Raw genomic sequence first — 22,093 nt, 5'->3', positions numbered from 1 at the left:
CACATCCACCATTACTGCATCTAGCTTGCCTTCTATTGACGTCTTTAGCGCTTCTATGGCTTCCAATATGCTGCTTTCCACTTGCCTGATCTCTCCTTGCGTGACATATGGCTCTGGCGTGTCTTTCTCTTCCGCCTCAGGCTGCTGGTCATCACTCTTGCGGGCAAATGTCTCCATGACAGTCTGTCTCCCTCTGCCGCTCTTTGGCTTGTCTGGCATGTTGATACCTGCTCGTCTCGGCCTGTAGTGGAGTCCTACTCGCTCGGGGTCTGCTTTGCGCTCCAATGGGTTTCTGCGCAGTCTTCGCCCTCACTTACACACTTCCTGCGTGTGTTGGCCTCTAAAGAGCTTCTTCCTTCTGTCTCTCTGTATTTGCCCTTCCACCGTGTCTCTCTGCGGTATTGTCTTCTCGCACACCCGTGGGTGCTTGCGGTCTATCTTACCGTGGGGCGGTTCTTCCCCTGGTCACTGCCCCTGTCCTGGCGTTATAGCGGGCGGCCAGTCTTACCAGCTGAATTTGTAGCTCGTGCTTCTATTGAGGAGCCGCCTCGGGGGTTATTTTACTCTCTTACTTATTGTCCTGAGGCTTGGCTCTGCGCCGTCCCAGTGCGGCCTCAGCTCTCCTCGCAGGCTCCGCTTAGTCCTCGGTCGGGTCTTGGTCCGGGCTTTGACGTCCCGGTCACTGCCGCGCCCCTTTCTTCCGCCGGGTCTCCGTTACAGTCGCTCACCTCCGCGCCGGCAGGGGAGGGCTCTTCTTCGATCCGATCTGTGGGCCGCCTCTCGTTTCTCGCGGCGACTCTGCCTGCTCCAGTTCCACGCAGCGCGACTGCTTGCAGTGCCGTCGCGGGCTCCTTCCTCCGCCTGCTGCAGTCGGTACTCCGCACCTACGTCGCTCGGGAAGTATTCCGGTTCTGCCGGAGCTGGGTGTTGGTCGGCTGCCTCCCCCGTCGCCTCCGGTCTCTCCCTTCACCTCCGGTCCTTCTTCGCGTCCTCCTTCGTGTCTCAGGACGCGGGTCGTGGTCTCAGTGTTGCACGCCCGCCATTTTGTTGGTGTCGCCACGCATCTCTCCCTCTCCGTTTTCGCTCGTTCCAGCTTCCGATTTTTCTCGGGTCTTCTCCCGTATGCGCCCTGAGCCTTCCGATGCCTTTCCCTGGTGTTCGTTCGGTCTTCCGACGTGTATTTCGGCCTTTTTTCAGGATCATTAGCCGGATCGAGTGGGAGCCTCTCAGAGTTCGCTCACGCTTGCATGGCCGCCAAGCCACGCCCCTCAATATTCCCAGGAGGCATGCTTATTGCGACCACACTAGATAGGACCGGTTTAGGCTAGTATAGGTGACCCTTTTTCGTTGTATGTCTTGTTTCTTCTTGTTAGCGCCTTCATGCCTACGTGCCCATAATGTGCTTTATAAATATAATGTAATGTAATGTCAACAGCAGAGCGGCTACTTGGGCCACTCTGTCTGCGTTCTTTAAGCACTATTCCCTGGATACCAGCTCCAGGCGGGATGCAGAGTTCGGTCAGGCGGTTCTGAAGAACCTTTTTGCTGCTTCTTAAGTATGAGGCAGATTGTCACAGCTCCAACCAATGGTCTTGTTCGATGGAATCACCCACAAGGATGGAGGAAAAGGGACTGGACGTATAAGTTACTGTGGTGATTTGAGTACTCATAGACCTTAGTCCCCTTTCCTCCATACGTCCCACCGACCTTCCCCCGCTTTTATGCTAGGGGCTAAAATATTCAGCGTAGCCAGGTATTAAAGCATCCGATGTGTTAAAAGGGGACCGAGATGCAGCGCCAGAGAGGGTTGGGTCTCCGGGTTCGCTCCCACGCCCGGAGCCGCATCCCAGGGCACTGTACTAAATTTAAAGTGGAAGCTCAAGTTTTCACTGCCAAAGGTTCCGGTACATTCTCTGTATTGGGGGATGCCCACAAGGATGGAAAAAAGGGGTCTAAGGATTATGAGTACTGTAGTCACTACAGTGAGTTACTTTAGTTTAACCGTATCATGAGTGAGGCTTTTTGTATTCTGTACACATGTCAACTGAATGGCTTGTGGAGACTTCTAATTTGTGCCGATAGCACAAAGTGAAATAAAATGATTTGCTCAGGATCACACACTTCAGTTTATTTGATTTGTGAAGGTGGGACTTGACAACTGTCTTCAACCTTAACTACATATTGTCCCAACTCTAGTTGGTAGAATTAGAATAGGTTGCGTTACGTTTTCAAGAATACTTTTTGTGGCGATGACTTTAAAACATACAAAAAATAAGCCACCCAGAAAAATATATAAATCCGTATAGAAATATGTTAAGCACAGAGTATGGACGGTGCTTTGTTTTTATTGATTCTTGAATGAAAAACTGTTACGCTCACCTGGCTCCACAGGGGCGTCGATCTGAAATGGACAGCTGCGGTCTCCACCAATGTGACGCGTAGTGCCGAGATGACAGACTGGACTGGCCCACCTAGCTTCGTTTGCTTGCCTGTAGGTGTATTCTTCTGCAAATGAAGAAAGGGAATTAACCACCCGTGGAGTTGAGTGTTAACCCCCACTCCCGCTGTTCTCCCCACTGATCACCTGATGGTTTGGAAAGATGAGCTCTCCATCCTGCATTGAGCGCAGGGGCGCGTAGATAACCAGTTGCTTCACTGGTTCGAAGGTTTTGGTGAGTTCCAGAACAATATTGACTCTGAGATTTCCGGTGAGACGCCGTAAGTATATGGTTCGTAAGAGTTCAAATGTCTGACTTTCACTCTTGTCGGATTCCTTGCATGTTTCAGCTTGACCCTAGCGAAGAGTTCCTCGTGGCAACCGGTAACATTCAGGTAAGGATTTGTATTATCCAACACAGTTCGATAAAATAATGTCAGTATGTAACCTGTTGCTTTCTCCCTTATTCAGGTGCTGAGAGAAATTAAGAAGTCTCGGGGAATAATGCCTCCGGCGGTAAAATTAGGTAAGTCTATTGTGGTGAGAAGGATTCCCCTTGTTTGTCCCTTTGTTTCACCTTGCTGTCCTTTTGTTCCCCTTGGGGGCCGGGGTACGGCGAAGATGCGGTGGAGACTGCGCCGACCCGTGAAGAGGAATAGATCCCCCGGCGGTAAAATCAGGTAAGTCTATGGGGGGGTAACTATTATTGCCTCTGTTTATTCCCTTGGCTCACTTTGCTGTTCTTGTGTTCCCCTTAGGTGCCGGAGTGCGGCGGGACCATGCAGAAGGATGCGGTGGATAGTGAAGATGCTGCGAAGGTCGGTGAGTTCAGCGCAGCGCTGCAGCAGACGAGGCGATGCTCATAAAATAACTTCTTTCTTCCAGCTCGAAGGCGCGGTGGATCGGGAATTCAGGTAAGGATCAAAGGTATTGCTCTTGTTCTAACCTTTTCTCCTTCTTTCTCCCTTTTTCTAGGAGCTCCAGACTCGAGGCGGGCGTGGCAGAAGACTGGATGCAGACTTGCAGGCACGGTGAGCGTTACACTGCTGGATGCAGAATAACGCGAAGCGTGTGCTGCTCTTCGGGCGTGGTTTAAATAGCCTTCAAAGTAGTCCCAGGTAAGTATTCCTCCTCGACCCCACCTGAGTAAAAAGAAAAATAGTCCCTAGGTAAAGTAGTCCCTTCCAAGCCTCTTTTGGCTTGGAGCTCTTGCAGCATGGTGTGCATCAGGTAAGTTTTAATCTATGAGCCTGGCCTATGGCGCCAGGACAGACTCTCCATATGAGCCTGGCGCCATAGACGCCAGCACTGCACCCAAATAGCCCCTAGCAGGGGTTGTTGGGCTTGCTTGGAATAACTTGATGCCTGCTTCCGGGGTTGCTGGACTTGATCTGGATCCCCGGGGAGTAGGCATCATGACAAAAACTGCAAGCAACAGAATGCAAAGTAATGGGAGGCTTAAATCCATCCTGAGTTTTACAGATGGAGGTCACACAACAAGGTCACGTTCTTGTAGTGCTTGTTTAACACAATTATGCTTTTGCTATTACATATTATGTGAAGGAACTGTGAAGTGAACACTTTTCAGAAACAATGGTTACTCAATTGGACCACCACTAATAAGGAGCTTTCCCTTTAAATTCCCTGCCAGTAGCATAAGGTGTATTTAAACATTGTTTTAAGCATACGTATTTGTGGGTCCCTAGTGAGAAGACCTGTTAAATTTGCCAGGGTCGTAGTGTCTAGCAACATGTATAACAAAGGCATCCTCTCATAGATCTATTTGCGTTTCAAGGATGCAAAGCCCCTAGACCCTTTGCTGTCACACGTGGGGGCACACTCCTTGCAGCTGCCCTGATTAAAAGTAAGTCTATACAAATATCCATCTACTGGGGATTGCTTATTACATTTAACAATCTTAACTACTCAGTTTTGCAAATCTTGCCTTGCTGGATCCTGCAAAGTTATGTTGCTGCTGTCACAACTGCTATATTCTTCGCTTTTTGTGTCACCCCCCCCCCCAACATGTGCCTTCCCTATTGGGCTGACGTAATCCAAGACGCAAACTTGTGTGTACCCATCGTTCCTGAGATGAATTTGCAGCAACAAGAGTGCTTGACCCCACATCCCAATACACTGATACAGTAGTATTCAGTTCGTAGTGGTCCCTTGGGTCTGGGAGCAATGGGGTTAGGAGTCCCCCATTCTACATTTCTGCTGCTCATTCATCACTTGGAGCCTTGCTTTCCCGCTCCTACGGCCTTCGCCCTGCCTACAAGCAACATCGGATCCCTCCACTTTTTGCAGAGGTAAGCCTCGCAATTGTGGGTTTCATCGCGCCTGTTGCACGGATCTCGACACTTTTTATAAAAATTGTGATTTATTCTGTGGGCAGCACGACAATTGCAGATGAGCGATCACCTTCATGTGCTAAACCCATTTCCTGGTTTTCTCGCTTTGCTACAATGCTGTGCATTGCCTACCAAGTGTGTTTTGGCCCTTCCGAGATGGCCGGAGTGCAATAACCTGAGTTCCTTCTCCCTAGTCCAGCCTGACTCCCTCTCCCATTGGTTGCCTGGCCTCGATAGGCCAATCACAGCAACCAGGAGACGGGAGCCGGCCCAGACCACTAAGGCCCACACCGAGGGGCCCTGTCCGCTACCGTAACGCTGCTTGCATTTGGTATGTTGCTCCCCCCCGTTGTATGCATATGATGCCTGTATGCCTGCCACTTGTGTTTCGCGGACCCCCCATTTTATGCATGTGATGCCTGCCTCTTGTATTAAGCTGCCCTACCCCTGTTGTATGCATATTATGCCTGTATGCCTGCCACTTGTATTTCACAGACCCCCTATCCCTCCCGTTGTATGAATGTAATGCCTGTATTCTGAATCCTTCATCTTGCTGTCCCCTCCCCTCATGGTCGCCCTTTCCTGCTATTCTCCCCTACATCAATCAATTACCTCCCTGCCCATTGTGGGAGTTTGTATTGACAGATTATGGCGACACCATCACCGCCTTGTTGCTGATGCTTTGTTTTGACTTTTTGGACTTGTGTTGGTTCACCCATCTCGAATCTCGTCGTTCTGATTCTGGACTTTCCTTTAGTATCACGTAATCATGGTGGCCTTGAATCATGCTGCGTCCATCTGCGACTTGAATCCTGGCTTGCAATTGCTGTTCTCTTGCAACATCAGTACTTACCTCTTCTACAGGAGGTGCTCTCGCCACTTGCTTTTTCCGCTTTATAGCACTGTATTTTGCCGGCTTGCCTTTTCTTCTCTTTCACCACACACACACCGCTTCTCAGTCTTCTCTTCCTCTCCGTCTTTCACCCTCTCCCCCCCTTACTTTATTCTATGCACTTACTCTATTAGAAATGTCATCAGACCTAGTACGATAGTAGCTTGTTGGTTCCTCCCCCACTACTTGAAACGTAGCTCGTTTGTTTCTGCCCCATCCCGCACTACCTGAATTGTCGTCAGGCCTAGTACGATAGTTGCTTGTCTGTTCTCATCTCCTTCCTCCCCTCCCTATTATTGTCAAAGCTCTTGCACTATCTGAAATGTAACCAGGCCTAGTACGATAGTTAATTTCACATTCTTAATGTCTCATGGCCTTGTAAGAATGTCATTTTATTTTCCCTTGTTCCCTCCCTTGCTTTGAAGCGCTTTGAAACATGTGTGTATTGGCGCTATACAAATAAACTATCGTTCATTCATACAGGTCATCTCTATTGTAGAAAGGGGGCCTTGACCCTCTTTGCAACTAGCTCTTCTGGGCCGACATGCCTCAGAGATGCACACTATAACCTTTTGTCTTTAATAGATGACCTACTGTGCTTTAAATGTCTTAAAATGTCTCCTAATGCTCCTTTTAACACATTCCCGAACATACAGCTAATGTCAGATAGGCATTACTTTTGTGTCCATTACTTATGCTCCCTTTGCAGAAGTCCTGTAACTCCTGCATGGAAACGTAATACAATCCTGGTGAAATTGATGGGAAATCCCCTTAAACCAATGCACGGAGCTGACCTCAAAGTTCTCTTTTGCAAAATTGTCTAATGTTGGCTGTGGTGTCTGCAATGAGAGAGGGAGAATTCCAGGCTTTCGCTGTCAACAAGCAGTTCACTACAGGAATAACATGTTATGCACCTATCCAAAATTGCCACCCAAGGTATCTATGAATTTTAATTGTATTCTCAAAAAGCTGTACTTGAGAGATGGCTAAAAACTTTGGACGCTAAGCCAACTATGATATATTGCGTTCATTGTTTCAAAACATTAAGGCAGTCTTTAACTTTGTCAAGCATTTGGCCCCTGCAAAAATGGTACGTCGATTTCCAAGGCTGGTATACTCGTATGGATTTCTGCTTGCATAGGATTGTTTCAGGGAAATCTGGAAGGCCTCTCCCATGGAACATCCAAATCCATTCTACGCCATGGCGATGACAACAGCAATGATTGGCAGTGTTCTGCTGGAAGACTCGTGCAGAGCAGCAATTTGAAAAGTGACTCCTACTATTACAAAGCATTACTCTATGGACACAAAGGCCAGAGAGGAGTCAAGGTTCAAACCAGCAGTGCTGCAGAACCTGTGTCTATTATGTGTGCCTCATTCTTGCCCTCCATCCTTAAGGCTTTAAGTTTGTGTGTTCCAACTGCTCCGTTGTCTATACACAATAGCATATGGATCTGTGAAAATTCCAATCCAGGAGAAGAAAGTTTGATGCATTCAAATGCCTTCCCCTTGCCTTGCCAAGCAGAGCTTGGATGTTTCTGTGCATTCTGGTGCCTTGCCAGAATTTGAAGGTGGCCACTTAGGTACGGGGCTTGTAACCTACCCACCGAGTTAAAGCTCTAAAAATAAGGTACATTGAAATGGCTACAGAATTTGAGAAAAATGCTTTTTGAATGTACTGAGAATTCTCAGCTTGTGTACGGGTAACATTCAAGAGTTTGTGTATCTATGAAAGATAACAGAGCAGATTCCGAATAGCTCTTTATTGATTTCTTCTAGTTCCAGATTTATGATCTGAAACTGTGCCAAGTCCCCTTATCCTGCTCATTTCTAAAAGGGCTGGGCTCCACATTAATAATATATTCCCCAGTCCCCATGCTTAGATTGGTGTTGGGAGTAATCGCCATACACTAATGTATGACGGGCTTCAACACCTGGTTGCTGGAATCACTTTTCACTGTTACAGGCTTTTATGGGCCTGTCATTGTGGAACCTAGAACGACTCATGTTGTTTATATTTCTCTTCAACCAGTTGAAATACAATTGTGATAGTAGTGGTTCATAATGTTGTCCCACTGAAAATTCATGAAAGGGTCAGAAATGGCCCGCTCATGCTTGGCAGTGCTTTTGATTTCTCCGTATCTCAAAGAGCATGTTATTAGCAAATTTGGGGTTTACTTTGTGCAGGAATTATTCTTATCCCTTTCTACACCGTTCGGCGTAGAAGCAAAGAGAGGGGGCACTCTATATACAAATTAATGATGTGTGCATTCCTGTGTCATTTGTTCATGAGTGAAGGGGGATGTGCTAACGGCTGTGAAAACCTCTGTGGTGGGGCCTACTCTCTTCAGTCAAGCTTAATAGTACCATTTTGGTATGCTCCCTCAAAAAGTTGCCTTTTACAAGCAAGTTAATTACCCGCCTCGGCTGTAGACTGCTTCACCTGCCTCAATTTCTGGAAACTCCGCTACATCGGCTGTAAAGGACTGATTCTCTCCTGCCTTTGGGTGATGAGCGCGAGCGACTCAGTACCCTTTACACTTGTCATTGATCATTACAAATGCTATATCCTAGATCATCTGCTCACTATCTGGAAGCATATTTTCATGTCACCTGCTGCATCAGGAGCAGTTTCTCAATTCACAACAATAGATCAAGTATGCAACCAATAGGTTCCTTTTCCTTGTAAAAGGTAGCTATCTCGTTACATCCTTCACAAGGTGTCCCACTGCAAAGGAGGCTGAAAACTTTTGCATGTGTCAAAGTAACAGTCTTCATCTTTGCTGGAAGAGTGGTACGGCTCGCTATCACACTTGGCTTCATAACATGACCTTCTGCAAAGAAGATTCTGAACAATGTTGCTGAAGTTCACAGTAAAAAGCAGAAGTCAAATCAGTGTGCATACATTAGAAGCCTGTATGAAGCACTCATTACCAAATCTCAGCTATTAAATAAATCTATTCAAGGTACCCAATTTGCGATCCTTTTCCATTTTATATTCATAATGATCCTTTGTTGGCAAGATCCTTAGAAGTTAGGAGCACCATACTTGACTTGAACACTTTTCTCCAATTCAAGAGATCGTCCACCTGTATGTGATCTCTATCTCTGAATCAGAATCTGTTGTGTGGATGTGCAACAATCCATTATAGAATCCTACTGTTAAGACATCTGCTGATTGTATTTCCATGTTGGCAAGTAACAATATGAATTAACATGGATTATTGTTTGGTTAACATGGGCTGATAAATGCATTGCTTCAGTGGTGTTCGTCTTTATTCCTGTTGTGTATTTAAATTGCTGTTTTTATTTGTTTTTTCAAGGAGCCACCAAAGCTTTATGCACCAATCCCAGCTGAAAGGAGAAAGCCTATTCGAGTACTGTCTTTGTTTGATGGAATTGCAACAGGTGAGTATATAAAAGGCAGGAAACCTTTCTGGCTTTATGGACAACATTGGTTGGGTTTTACTCCCCTGAGTTTTCCTGAATCGCAAATTACAAGATATTAAACTACACAGTTTCCGATGTCTTTGCATATTGTAAATCCTATGTGCAGTCGCAATAGGCGCTGCTGTTTCTGTGACCTGTCAATATATATATATAGTCCTAAGCTAAAGTACAGGGGGAAATATATACACATCAGTCAGTATTATATTGAGTAAGGGTTCTTTATCATAAGGCAAGTGGTCTTTAACACCCAATAAAAGAAATAATCCTTGCCCTACCAAGTCTTCCACACTATTAAGGCAATCTTTGGAGGATGCACTACACACCATCAAAAACGATTGGAGATAAAGCTGTATTAAATGTTAAGGTGTTGACACCAGTAAGTAGTGTCCAAATGAATGTCTTTCTAAGTAGTCCACCATCCTATTTCACTTTGATATTGTAGGACATCAAGACAGAGTAGGTCAATGTCAGGACCTCTTTTGACCCCGTTTTCTGCCTCCTCAATGCTTTAGTTACCCCTAACACAAGATTCCTACAGACTATAAGTTCATAGGAAGTGTAGTTCTTGGTTCGCTTAGGGGTATAAAGGTTTTTTTGGGGATAAGTACAGGTACAGCTTCTTCTGTCAGCGACCTTATTTATTTTTTGGCTTTTCAACCGTGTCGCGTCCGTGTGGCAACTTTTTGGAAGAACCAATCCCCTACCTCCTTGGTTAGTAGACAAAACAAGTGGTTTGCCACACAATGAAACACGCCACACCAAATTTCAGAAAAGTTTTTGAGATTCTTTATATTTGTTCAATTGAAGCCCTCCACTCACTGGAGGGCTTCAATTGAACAAATATAAAGAATCTCAAAACTTTTCTGAAATTTGGTGTGGCGCGTTTCATTGTGTGGAAAACCACTCGTTTTTGCTTTAGGGGTAGTTTGTAACATGCCCAAGAAGAGCCACTATCCGCTGTCCCCTTCGATGGTATGTGGTGGTAGGCACACCCAAAAAACTGCTGAGCATCTGCAAGGCTGCCTATGGGCCAAATGTCATGTGTGACCTCATTAGCCACTCCTGGATTTCCAGCCATCACTCTTGTGTTACTTTTAGTTTTCATTAACAGTATGAGTCTCCAGGCACAGCTGTTGGATGAAAAGCAAAGCTTTCTGAAGGGGTTGTGTGAGACATGTGGAAGAGAGAGTCGCATCGTAGCATTCTATCTTCGTAGAAGTCTTCTTCCCAAAACAAGGATTCATGGAGACAGGCTACATTTTCATTTTTTTTAAGACAAACTTTTTTCTCTACATTAAAAAACATATCCAGATAATAAGGTACCTATTGATGCATCATGTCCTCTTTTATATTTTGTGTGCATTAGAGCTGTGTTATAGTGATGTTAATTGCAGCAATACAAAATAAATACTTGAAGCAATCATATATTTATATATTTATTTTTAAGCATACCATTTAAGTAATTGTCAGGCTCTGTATTCCCATGGATGATTGTTATGTTTTTAGTTTTTGTGACAAAGTTCCTAACTGGTTATGGAGCCTTTTAGTATGGTGATCAAAGGGGCTTGGTACCTCCCCAACCGAGCAGATGTTGGGTCTGGGGACAGTATGGGGACAATCCCCTGGTCACTGTTACTTAGCCTCCTTCATGAAGCACCAAACAGTTATAAGGAAACTAGTACCTGCATTGGTCCTTCAAGGGGCAACAAAGAGACACCGTGGGCCAAGAGACCAGCCAACTGCCTGTGGTCACTAGGGTCAAAGAACCCAGGGTTTGCAGCGAGCGCCAAACGGGCAACACAGTCCCTCTAATAGGGAGACATCCCGAACAGGCACAGAAACACACAAGACAATGCGCGAGAAACTCCTGTTCCCTGAAGCAGTCACTAAAAAAACAATGCACATGAACAACCTGTGCGTGACCTCCCTTGTGAAACTGATGCACATGAACAACCTAGGCCTGCTCTCCCTTGTGATCCCACACTGCTTTGGCAGCAATCAGAAACTTTAGCGCTGGTGAAAAACAAGTTTGCATACGTTTGCAGGGCTGATGGTGCCAGCAACCTTTGCTTCACAGACAGAGAAAGCACCAACCAAGTAGTGACTCCAAGTAAGAGCATCAATAATCCAGCATATCACAAGTTTGACTATCCCCTGCACTCCACGCAAAGATGGGGACAATGTAGGTTATTGGTGAACAGGAGCTGCTGGTGATAGAGGAACTGTTGAAAGCTCAGGTGGTGGTGGTAAAGAATAAGAAAGAAGACTGGGAAGAGCAGAGATTGATGCAGCCTTTTATGTCCAAGGCAAAAGGCTAGGGAAAATATCCTGATCAGAAGGGGTCTCGTGCAGAGTGGCAAGAGGCGTAAGAGTGTGGTGCATTGTTTAGAAGGGTCAGGAGCATACTAGAGGGGAGTCCAGAAGAGGTGGCACTCAAACCCCAGAGGAGTGGGGTACCTGTTTGGGTCACTTGGAAGAGTGAAGCTAGATTAAGCTCCTCGACTGATGCTCTTTCGTTTGTGAAACTCCACTAGATTCCACAGAATTTGTAAACAGAATCTCATTGCCTACGAGAGTATTTGTGAACCAAATAGTGAATCCAGGTCCAAACTTGACACTGAGAGAAGAAAGCTACATTAGACCCATAAGCCTGGGATAGAGAAGTTTCTAGGAAGCACTAAACCCAAAAGGCACCGACTGGGAGATAAGAAGAATGCAGGAATCCCTTAAGCCTGTGACAGAGAGGGAGAAGAAGAGTGAGGGAAAGCTGAGACACAGAAAGGGTACAGGAACCCCTTAAATTCAAGATGGAGGTTGAAGGATGGTGTGGAAACACTTACTGACTTGGATTGGGCAAAGAAGATTCACTGAAGAGCAGTAAAGTAGAGGTGGATTTCACCATCCTTATCCCTGGGAGACAGGGATACTTCAGACAGCATACATACCCGAAGTTATTTAGTTGACCATTCATATTCCTTTGACATTCTTTTATTGCTGTTGTTTTAGCTATCTTTTGTTCTGTCCCATAAGAAGACGTTTTTACAGTACACTTTTGTTTTGGGGTGGTTTATATAGTGTGAACTTGGGTAGGAAGCAAAAGTGCTGTGCATGTCTCTGTGGGTAACATGACATAAGTGGGTGTTAGATTTTGTGGCATGTGCTGTTAAGCCATGGGAATGGGATGTGAGGCGGAAATGCAAGGACCCTAGGTATCGCCTATTTCTCTTAGGTCCTGGCTCACCCTCTATCCCAAATGGTTGGGACGCCTGCAACCTCAGATGGGCTGGACAAAGCTGGCTACAAAAGATAGATGTCCCTTTCTCCAGCATTGGATCTTTCATAGATACACATGCTGTGAATATTCCCTGTCATCGGCCTGGGAATCCTCGGTAAAATAGAGCAGTTTAATTAATCTATTTTCATCGTTTGGGTCATACTGCCCACAGCCAATAGGGAACACTCCCTTAACTCCACCCCTGTTAGCCATTTAGTGTTGATAGTCCTCAAAAATCTTCATCAATTTTCTTCGAACAATATAGTTTGAAATTTCAACGAAAAAGAACGCTTTTTTGACAACATCGTTCGACGACCAGCAACGCGGTTTCGACGAGACCTCTGTCTACTGCTGAAGACAAGTTCAACTATGCGGAGTCCACGAGAAAGTGCCTGTTCAGGGCGTGTGCCCGGTGTGGGCTAAAGAACGTCTATATGAAGGACCACCACAAAGAATGCCTCTACTGCCTTGATCTTCGCCCACAGCATGTCATCAAGAACTGCGAGATCTGCCAGTTGTTCTCATCGAAGACGCAGAAGAATCGCCATAGCTGTCTCTTCGCTTGGCTAGAGGATGCCGGCGAGGCCTCTGATTCGGCTTTGGTACGAAGTCATGCCTCGTTACTGCAGGGCAGGATGGCCCAGTGAACTACGTCAAGTAAGAGGTACAGATTGCATGACGACCAGGCTAAAAGCGACGAGAAAGAGGAAGCCTCAGGCGAGAGCTCGAGATCGTCCCACAAGGACCGCCACCCACGAAGGTCATTACCCAGGGAGAGTCGGGGTGGGGAAAGGAACTCTGCCCTTTCCAACGCCCCAAAGAAGCATCGATATCCAGATCCAACTCGGGTGAGCATTCCTCTCCGACCTTATTGCAGTCGGCTACGAAGCCATGTTCTTCACACTCCAGGTTGTCTACGCCAAAGTAGTCGACCGCAGCTCCCTCTTCGGAGAAGCTGGTAACGGCAACAAAGTCCACAGACTTATCATTGAGGACATCTAAAACTTCATCCACAACAAAATCTTCTACGTCATTGTAATGACCACTCCTTGGTCATAGGGTTCACTCATCAAGGACACTCAGGATACTCAGGCCAGGTACTCTCAGTGGTTACTTTATTAGCTTCTTAGTTACAGGATCAGATGTCATCAAGTCATTGAGATATCAAGAGGATCAGGGATAAGAGCCCACATATTGTAACTGCCTGGGTTAGAACCAATTCAACTCCAAACATTATAACCTCACACTCCACACTCACAGCCTACATTCTGATGATGACATCAATCCTGGCACAGCACAGATGCAAGCATAAGAGCCAACCCTAACGCCTCCTTTCCTACAACAAACAAACACACCTCAAACTCGCCTGGGGAAGCAACCCCAACACCTCCTCCTCTTGCATAAGGACAAACCCACTACCACACACTTTCAAACAACAGAACACTCCTCACACTCAACCATGTTCCACTAACAACCGGGAAAATTGTACCACAGGCGTAACTAACATCCTTACAACAGACCCAGATGCCACAACTACGCTCCTAACCAATCAAAACACCACAAATCTCCTTCCGTTCCCCCTGCCACAAAGGAACCTCGAACTGCCACTTTCGAACGCTAACTCCCCAAACCAGGATAGCCCAGATACTGTCGTAACAACACAAGATACTTACTAACAACCCAGCAATCTACCCGGGTCAGCAAAGAGCTACACTCAGAACTCATACCTTCAAGCACACACAGCCACACCAAGTCACCACTCACTCACCCATTCACACCAATAAATAAAGGCAACTAGTTGCCACTAAAACAACCACCACCAGCCCTAGCTACAAATGTTGGCCAGACACTTGAGCCCTTCTAAACAATACAAATCACCCCAAAGTGAACACAGCTGCACAGATGAAATGCTGCCAGACTTCTAGAATTGACCAAGAGAAAACTCAAGAACAATTCTAGAAACCACCTAAAAGCTCTTGAAAAGAAGAAATAAGATGCTAGATCATCTGCATCTTCAGGATTTCCAACGAAATCCATGGACCCTAACAACTCTGTAAGGTCACCAAAACAACATCAAAGCTTCACACAGCTTCACGTGGACTCCGCAGAGCCACAAATCACCACAACACCAAAGTATCAGGCACTAGTCCCCTGCTAGACACTTCTAGACTACACAAAGTCACACAACACCTTAACATCAAAGCTTCAGGTGCTAGTCCCCTGCTAGACACCTCTGAACTCCACAGAGTCACAACATAATACAACATAAAAGCTTCACCAAGCTTTAGGTACTAGTCTCCTACTAGTTAACTCTGGACCCAACAGAGTCACTAACCAACACCCATCAAAGCTCCACTAGCTTCCATACTAGCCTACCTCTAGTACATTTGTATCTGACCTCGCAGGGCCACAAACACCACACCACCAACTCTGCAGAGTTCCTTGACCACTCCTTGGCTACTCCAAAACATTCATCAGACACAAGATACACACAACCCCACATAGAATGTTAACTGCTAAGCAGCGCTGCAGTCGCTCCAGTAGTCATCATGGGTTGCACATCCATGCACTCACAAACAAAACATAACATACAATGCCTCAAACTGGTTATACTAAGCATTGCATTGACAAATGTATAATCAAATTATAAATTGCAGATCTCATTTCCTAAAAGTCCATGTTGCCAAAGCACAGACAACTCTAACTGCTCAAATACCTCAAAACGTTAATGCTATCTCATCCCTCCATTTGTGCATTAAATCACTCATCTCTCTCAACACCCACAAGCAAAAATTAGCTGCGATACAACAAACCTTAGTTCAGGCCTGAAAGTCCAATTCGAGCCTAAAAGTCCATGTTGCCACTAAGGCCAACACTAAAACCTAGTATGCCTGAAATTCATTATTCTAACATCACTTAAGTCACACCACCCCAGTTCTAACGTGTAACACACTTTTCATTCTACAACATCACAAGTACATATCCATAAATGCGCCACTAGTTAGTCATCTCCCATCCTAGTCACCCTCCACATTACCTTAACCTCAAATCAGTACATCCTATGAACACATCGTTGCACGCCATAAAAATGATTAAACAATGGCATACATACATAAACGCTCTGCCAACAATACCAATATTGCATTGTCCATTGCCCTTCTGCACAGCTCTCAGTGGGTAGACCGATTGCCTCACCCAATCTCTGCACAGCGATGCCAATCGATTTCACCAGCATTAATCAAGCCACGGCTCCGATGAGCTGCCAGGCACTCGCAACATCCGGCCTGCTCGCGGGATAATCGTACCGCCCACAGTCTACTTCGCGGCATTGCACTTCTAGTCCTCATGAAACACCGACGCAGGCTACACCTCTTGTCCTGTGAAGTCCACATCCCTTAGATAAACCAAAAACGCTCTTTGTCCGACACGAGAAGATAACTTCCTGGGCACGTTATGTTCGATCAGGTCCTTTACTCTAGGGTCTAACAGCTTCTTCATGCCACGTATTACGACCGCTGGCACGCCAACCCAGCACACCATTCTTAGCACGAATACAGGTACGATCCATGTTCTAACTGATCGCAATCACCTCCTGCAGAGGCAGTGACGTCACCAGTCACTTGCTGGTCTCAGCGCGTCAAGGTTCTCTCCAGGCCCAACGGCAACAATTTCCTTCACCGCTCTGAGTGACTTCGGACACGGCCACAGAGCCGTGCCCAGGAATCACAGTCATGAAGCACCTCCAATTACGCCTGCAGATGAAAGCAACACTTTTTCCCTTTTTTTTCCCTTTTGGGCATACATTGTCTCAATTGGTACGGGAGCCCCTCCACACTCCAGCTGTGGAGCTCCCCTGCTGCCTTCTGCCCTCAGGCAAACTCCATGCTCTGGAAACCACAAGCTTTAAAGCAGTCCAGAGTGCACCAATCCTTCCTGTCTCCCAGACAGCACTTTTAAGATCCTGGACACCATCTGGACACGTCTCCTTACATGTCCGTAAGTCCTTTCCAGGCAGCCTCCTCTGACCCTGGTTAGCCTCAAACAGCCCTGGGTGGCTGACTCAAACAGCCCTGGGTGATGGACGCTAACAGTCCCTGGGGGGCAGTGGGCTCTCCCTCTCTCTCAACAGTCCCTTTGCCCGCTTACCTGCATCCCCCGCAGCAGAGTCCCTTCTTCTCGCTTCTCTCACACAACATCACACAGATACCTGCTTCTCTTTGCTTTCCTTGATGTCAACTCCCTCACCATACCTTGGACCATCCTCGTCGCCAATTGTTAAGACCACTCCTTGGTCATAGGGTTCACTCATCAAGGACACTCTGGATACTCAGGCCAGGTACTCTTGATGACATCAATCCTGGCACAGTACAGATGCAAGTCTAAGAGCCAAACCTAACAGTCATCTTCTACGAAACCTTCAACTCCAGTACCGTCGTCCAAGACGACAAGACCCTCATCGACAGCAACCTTGATTGCTATGACCACACCGACTACGGGTGCCTCGTCCAGCGGACTGTTGACAAGAAAGGAATCTTACCGGGCCAGTGTCGTTACAGCTCTTGGCCCAGAGACCAGCACCGACACAGCAGAGTCACGGGCTGATTGCCATAGAACTGTGTACCCAAACATGGCTGTTGCTCTACTACCAGGTGGCCTGGTTGTCCCAGAGCCAAGTCTTAAACAATCAGAGGAGGAAGACACAGTAGTACCAGAGCAACCATCCCCTCCTAGGGCTCTGCCACAAAGTAGTCCACCTCAGGGTGAGGCAAGCCTCATTAGACCACCACCTCTAACACCCCTGCCGTCTGCAGAGCTCATGTAGCCTTGTCAACCTGTGCCCCAATGGGATCCTATGCTGTCAGAAGGAGCAGTCCAGCATCAACCACGTGCCCTCAGAGCAACGTATCGTTGGATCTGTTATCAACTTGGCCAACGTTGGTGGCAACCCTGCATGCACTCCCCTTGAGAGCACCAGTCGCCAAACCCAGCAAGCAGAGGCCAGCTGAAGCCCCAGGACCTTCCAGAGAGGGTTACGAGATTCCTCAGCCCCCCAAGCCACAAGGTCACTGGTCGGCACCGGAGTTACTGTCGGATGAGGGAGCGGATACCGAACTTGAAGGGTACACGTTTCATACTCATTCCGATACAGACGAGTTTGAGGACTTAGTCACTGCAGGTGGTGAACCAGATGAAGTTGCTCTCAGGGACTCTTTCCCCACTCCCCCCAATAAAAGAGGAGCGTTCCATGCGCTTATGTCCAGAGCGTCCACAATGTTTGGGTTGGAACCGGAAGAGCAAAGAAAGGAAAGCATTTTATATCCGAGCAGAGAACAACGCAGGAAGTCTATCATGGCAATACCACTCCTGGAAGACATCTGGGAAAACGGCCTGGTAGCTATGGCACACCTAGCAACTGCACCTCCAAATAGTATAGGGCTCCAGAGAGCGCTGTAGCATGTCTCCGCACGTAAACCCACTCCAGACTGTGGTTTCAGCGGCAGCCAGAATGGGGTCAGCCAACCCATCCGCATCCTGCTTGGTGCCCCCAGACAAGGAGGGCAAACGCCCTGATGCCTACGGCAAGAGGTTCATCACAACAGCGGCCACAACCATCAAGGCGGTTAACACTTCGGCCATACTCGCCCGCTATGATCGGGAGTTATGGTATAAGATGGGTCCCCTTTTAGAGTTCTTGCCTGAGGGCAAGAAGCAAGAGGCTTCGGACATTCTGCATGAGGGTGGAATCACATCTGACCACACCATCACTTTCTTAGTAGACATTGCAGACACAGGCTATCGCCAAATGGATAATGGAGTGGTCCTGCGCCAACAAGGTTGGCTTAAGGCCACAGACTTAAGACCGGATGTCCAGTCCCGGGTTACGATATGCCTTTCGATGGCACAGCCCTGTTCGGAAAGAAGGTGGATGAGGCCTTACAAGCCATAAAGATGGACACTGAAACCGCCCGCTCTCTGGGCCCATTGCAGCACAAGTGGCAGTTCTTTCGGGCAGGGAAGGGGCGTTACAATAGAACTTCACGGGACAACCGCAGCACGTATCAGTCATCCTCTTCTTACAAGACCCCTTATTCATCTGGGGACCAGCACATGAAGCGAACCCATCCCTACAAGGGTTCCCAAAATCTCTGAGGCTCCTGCCACCCTAGGGGCCAATACGGCAAGCAGGCATATGGCCGGGTCCCTGCACTTCAACACCCCAGTGGGGGGTCGTCTATCAGACTTCGTCGACGAATGGGGTCAAGTAACATCCGACAAATGGGTGCTGTCACTCCATCAGGGGCACTCTCTGGAATTCATAGAATATCCTCCAGACATTCCTCCTGTGCAAAGACTGGAAAAATTGCAGCTCCTTCTAATACAAGTAGCGCAGTCTCTACTCCGTAAAAGCGATTTTGAAAGAGATCCCAGGAACGAGAAGCTGAAGTGGGTGTATTCCTGCTTCTTCCTGCTAAGAAAAAAAGGAGTCACTCAAAAAAACAGGGGGTTGGAGACCCAACCTAGACCTGAGGGTGCTCAACAAGTTTCTCAAGGCACAAACTTTTCATTTGGTAACTTCACAGCTAGTGCTCTCTCAGCTTCAACAGGGGGATTTCCTAGCATCCCTCGATCTCGAAGACGCTTACTTCCACATCCCTATTCGCCTATCACACCAGCACTACCTTCGTTTCATGGTGGCAGGAGAGCACTATCAGTTCAGGACGCTTCCCTTCATCCTCGGAGCAGCTTTGCAGGTTTTCACCAAATGCCTTGCACCAGTGGTGGCTCATCTGAGGCGGGGAGGGGTCCACATCTACCCATACTTGGACGACTGGTTAATAAGAGCCCCATCCTACTCGCTGGCAGAATCCAACACCGCCTTCACGAGCCATTGCCTCCAGCAACTGGGATTCTCAATAACTTCCTGAAGTCTCAGCTAACACCCTCTCGGACGGCACTGTACCTCGGAGCACTGCTGGACACCAGCGTTTGCAGAGCCACACCCTCGGACGAGAGAATAAACGGCCCTTCTGCAGAAGGTGCACTGCCTCAGCAAAACCCAGTCGACCTCAGTCCGCAACTACAAGTCTCTGCTGGGGATACTGTCTTAATGCATCCCACTGGTTACCAACTGCAGATTACGCATGAGGCCAGTGCAGGTATTCCTGGATGCCAGATGGATCCAAGCTTCAGGCTCCTGGCAGGACCACATCACGCTGACACCAGCGTTCAGGAAGGGCCTCCTCTGGTGGTCAGTGAAAGAACACATTCTGCAAGGTGCCCCTTTCAGGCTTCCAGACCATCAGATCAGTGTAACAACAGATGCTTCCCTGGAAGGCTGGGGAGCCCACTGTCAGGACCAGCACACCAGAGGTTAGTGGTCAGAGTCGGAGAAGACCCAGCACATCAACCTGCTGGAGCTACGATGAATATTCTGTGCACTGAAATCTTCCTTCCCCCTCCTCGGAGGGAAAATGTTTTGGATCTACACGGACAACACAACGTCCATGTTTTACATCCGCAAGCAAGGGGGCACCAGATTGTGACAGCTTTCTAGGCAAACCCAAACGCTCTGGCATTGGGCGCTACAACAGAACATGTTCCTTATTCCACTCTATCGTGGATCCATACCACTCTGGCGGACTCCCTCGGCAGAGAGTTGTGCACTTGTCACGAATGGGAGTTGCATAAGGACCGACTTCACCTGTTGTTCCAGAAGTGGGGCAGCCCAGTGATCGATCTGTTTGCCGCACCTGACAACAGCCGTTGCAAGGCTTTTGCCAGCCAGTGTCCTGATCCGGACAGCTTGGGGGGGCGCCTTTGCGTTCCCTATGGAAGGGAAATTCCGGCATGATTTTCCCCCAATTCCTCTGGTGCCACAAGTCCTACACACTTTAAAACAGTATCGGTGCAAACTGATATTGGTGGCTACTGCATGGCCGAGACGGTATTGGTACTCGGAGCTCCTGGCTCCTTTGGCGACAGCTCAGAACAGGCTACACCCACACCAGCCGCTCTTGTCCAGGAACCAGGTGAAGGTGCTTCACAATAACCCGGCATCTCTCAATCTGACGGCCTGGCTCCTGTGTTCCTAGAATTTGGGTCCCTTCTCCAGCCTGGGGTCTGGCATGGATTCACATGCTCATGAGTATTCCCCGTCGTCAGGCTGGGAATCCTCGGTAAAGAAAAAATCAGTTTCGCTTCTGAACTGTCTTTCTCCTAACAACCAATCGCTGGTCTCTGGGTCATACTGCCCCCAGCCAATGACTGCCCTCTACCTAAGCCCCTCCTCTGGCAGCCATATTCAGATTTTTACCGCACGTTAAAGGGTTGGGAGTCCTCGTGCTGTAGCTCTCGAGCTTTTACTGCGTTTTGCGTTTTTTCGAAGAGTTTCACTATTTTTTCTGTTCAATCGAGCCTCAAGCTCCATTGATTTACCTTCCGATTAACGGGGACCGGTTTTCGGATTCTTCAGCACCCCTGAAGGGGGGGGATTTTCGTTGAGTTTCTTCTTGGAGGATTACAGAAGCTTCTTCTAGGCCTACACCGCATGGACATGGCAGAGAAGAATAAGGACTCGGCGCCTCTCCTCAACGTTTGCCCCGGCTGCAACCTATGGAACGTCTTTTCGGACGATGGACATTCCCTGTGCCTCTACTGCCTACATTCGGACCAGACGCATGTGGACGACGACTGCGTGGCTTGTCGGGAGATGGTGCTGCGCACGCAGGACGACTGACGCAAGCGCCTCAACGAGTGGCTCCAGGCCAAGGCCCCTGCTCTAGGTGAGTCCCGGCATCATGCCTCCCCAGCCCAGAAGAAGAAAGCAGAGCGGTCTTCTAAGACCGATGAGGGCGCCTCTCCCGCGGGGGCCCGACATAAGGCTAAGCACCGAGAGTCCACTGCCTCCGGGAGCGTCGTTGCGACGGGCTCCTCAGCCGCCTGGGCGAGTTCAGCGTTTCCAGCACCTTCGACCACAAACCAGCGCTCAAGTTCTTCTAAGAAGAGGAAGTCTGACCATCCAGGCAAGCTTTTTGAGAAGACCCAAGCCGGACCGACGGATAAGGCCAAGAGGGAGCAGGGTCACGGCCCTCCCCCAAAGGTGAAGGCTGCAGACGCCGTCAAGACTGTGAAGGCCCAGGTGCATCAGACAAAGGCCCACACTTCCATTGAAGTAGTGGCAGCGTCCCTCGCGAAGGCCGCATGGATGATCTCCCGTCTCAGCCGGCCAGATGCTCGCCGCCTGACGAGATTGCCTCATTCCACGCCATGATCTCCAGGGCCTAAGAGCTGTTCCAGCTTGTCCCGGAGGAGAAGAAGAAAGAGGGTTTCCTTTGCCAGTGCCCGGAGGCAAAGAGGAAGACTGTACTTTCGATCCCGTTAATGGATGACATTTGGGATGAGGGTTTGTCCCTCATAAAGAACCCTTCTTCGGCTCTGGCGAAGAGGGATCGCTACGAGAAGAAGTACAGAGTGCCGTACTCTGCGCCCAAGTGTTTACGGTCCCAGCCGTCTCCAGACTCTGTTTCGGTGGCGGACGAGAAGAAGTCTTCTGGCTCATCCTCGTCGGCGGCCTCCTCCCCCCGGAAGGTGAGGGAAAGAAGTTGCATGCCATGGCGCGACGAGTGATCTCATCGGCAGCAATGACCACCAAGACTGCTAACGCCCTCGCCATCGTGGCGTGTTACGAC

The 22,093-nt window shown here is 48.2% G+C and overlaps 1 protein-coding gene across 4 annotated transcripts in view; it reads left to right on the top strand.

The window, feature by feature from the left end:
* Window positions 1–22,093, top strand: part of DNMT3A (DNA methyltransferase 3 alpha) — a 2,439,715-nt gene that overhangs the window by 1,846,311 nt on the left and 571,311 nt on the right. For all 4 annotated transcript variants that reach the window (XM_069605556.1, XM_069605557.1, XM_069605559.1 and 1 more), the window contains one exon: window positions 9,004–9,088. In XM_069605556.1, coding sequence (XP_069461657.1) covers window positions 9,004–9,088 — 85 coding nt within the window. The remainder of the gene's footprint in view (window positions 1–9,003; window positions 9,089–22,093) is intronic.

The sequence above is a fragment of the Ambystoma mexicanum genome, chromosome 4p (assembly GCF_040938575.1).
Source record: "Ambystoma mexicanum isolate Mex_15411 chromosome 4p, UKY_AmexF1_1, whole genome shotgun sequence".
NCBI lineage: Eukaryota > Metazoa > Chordata > Amphibia > Caudata > Ambystomatidae > Ambystoma > Ambystoma mexicanum.
Note: the sequence above shows the minus strand (reverse complement) of the source record. Positions and strands in the feature narration are given on the sequence as shown.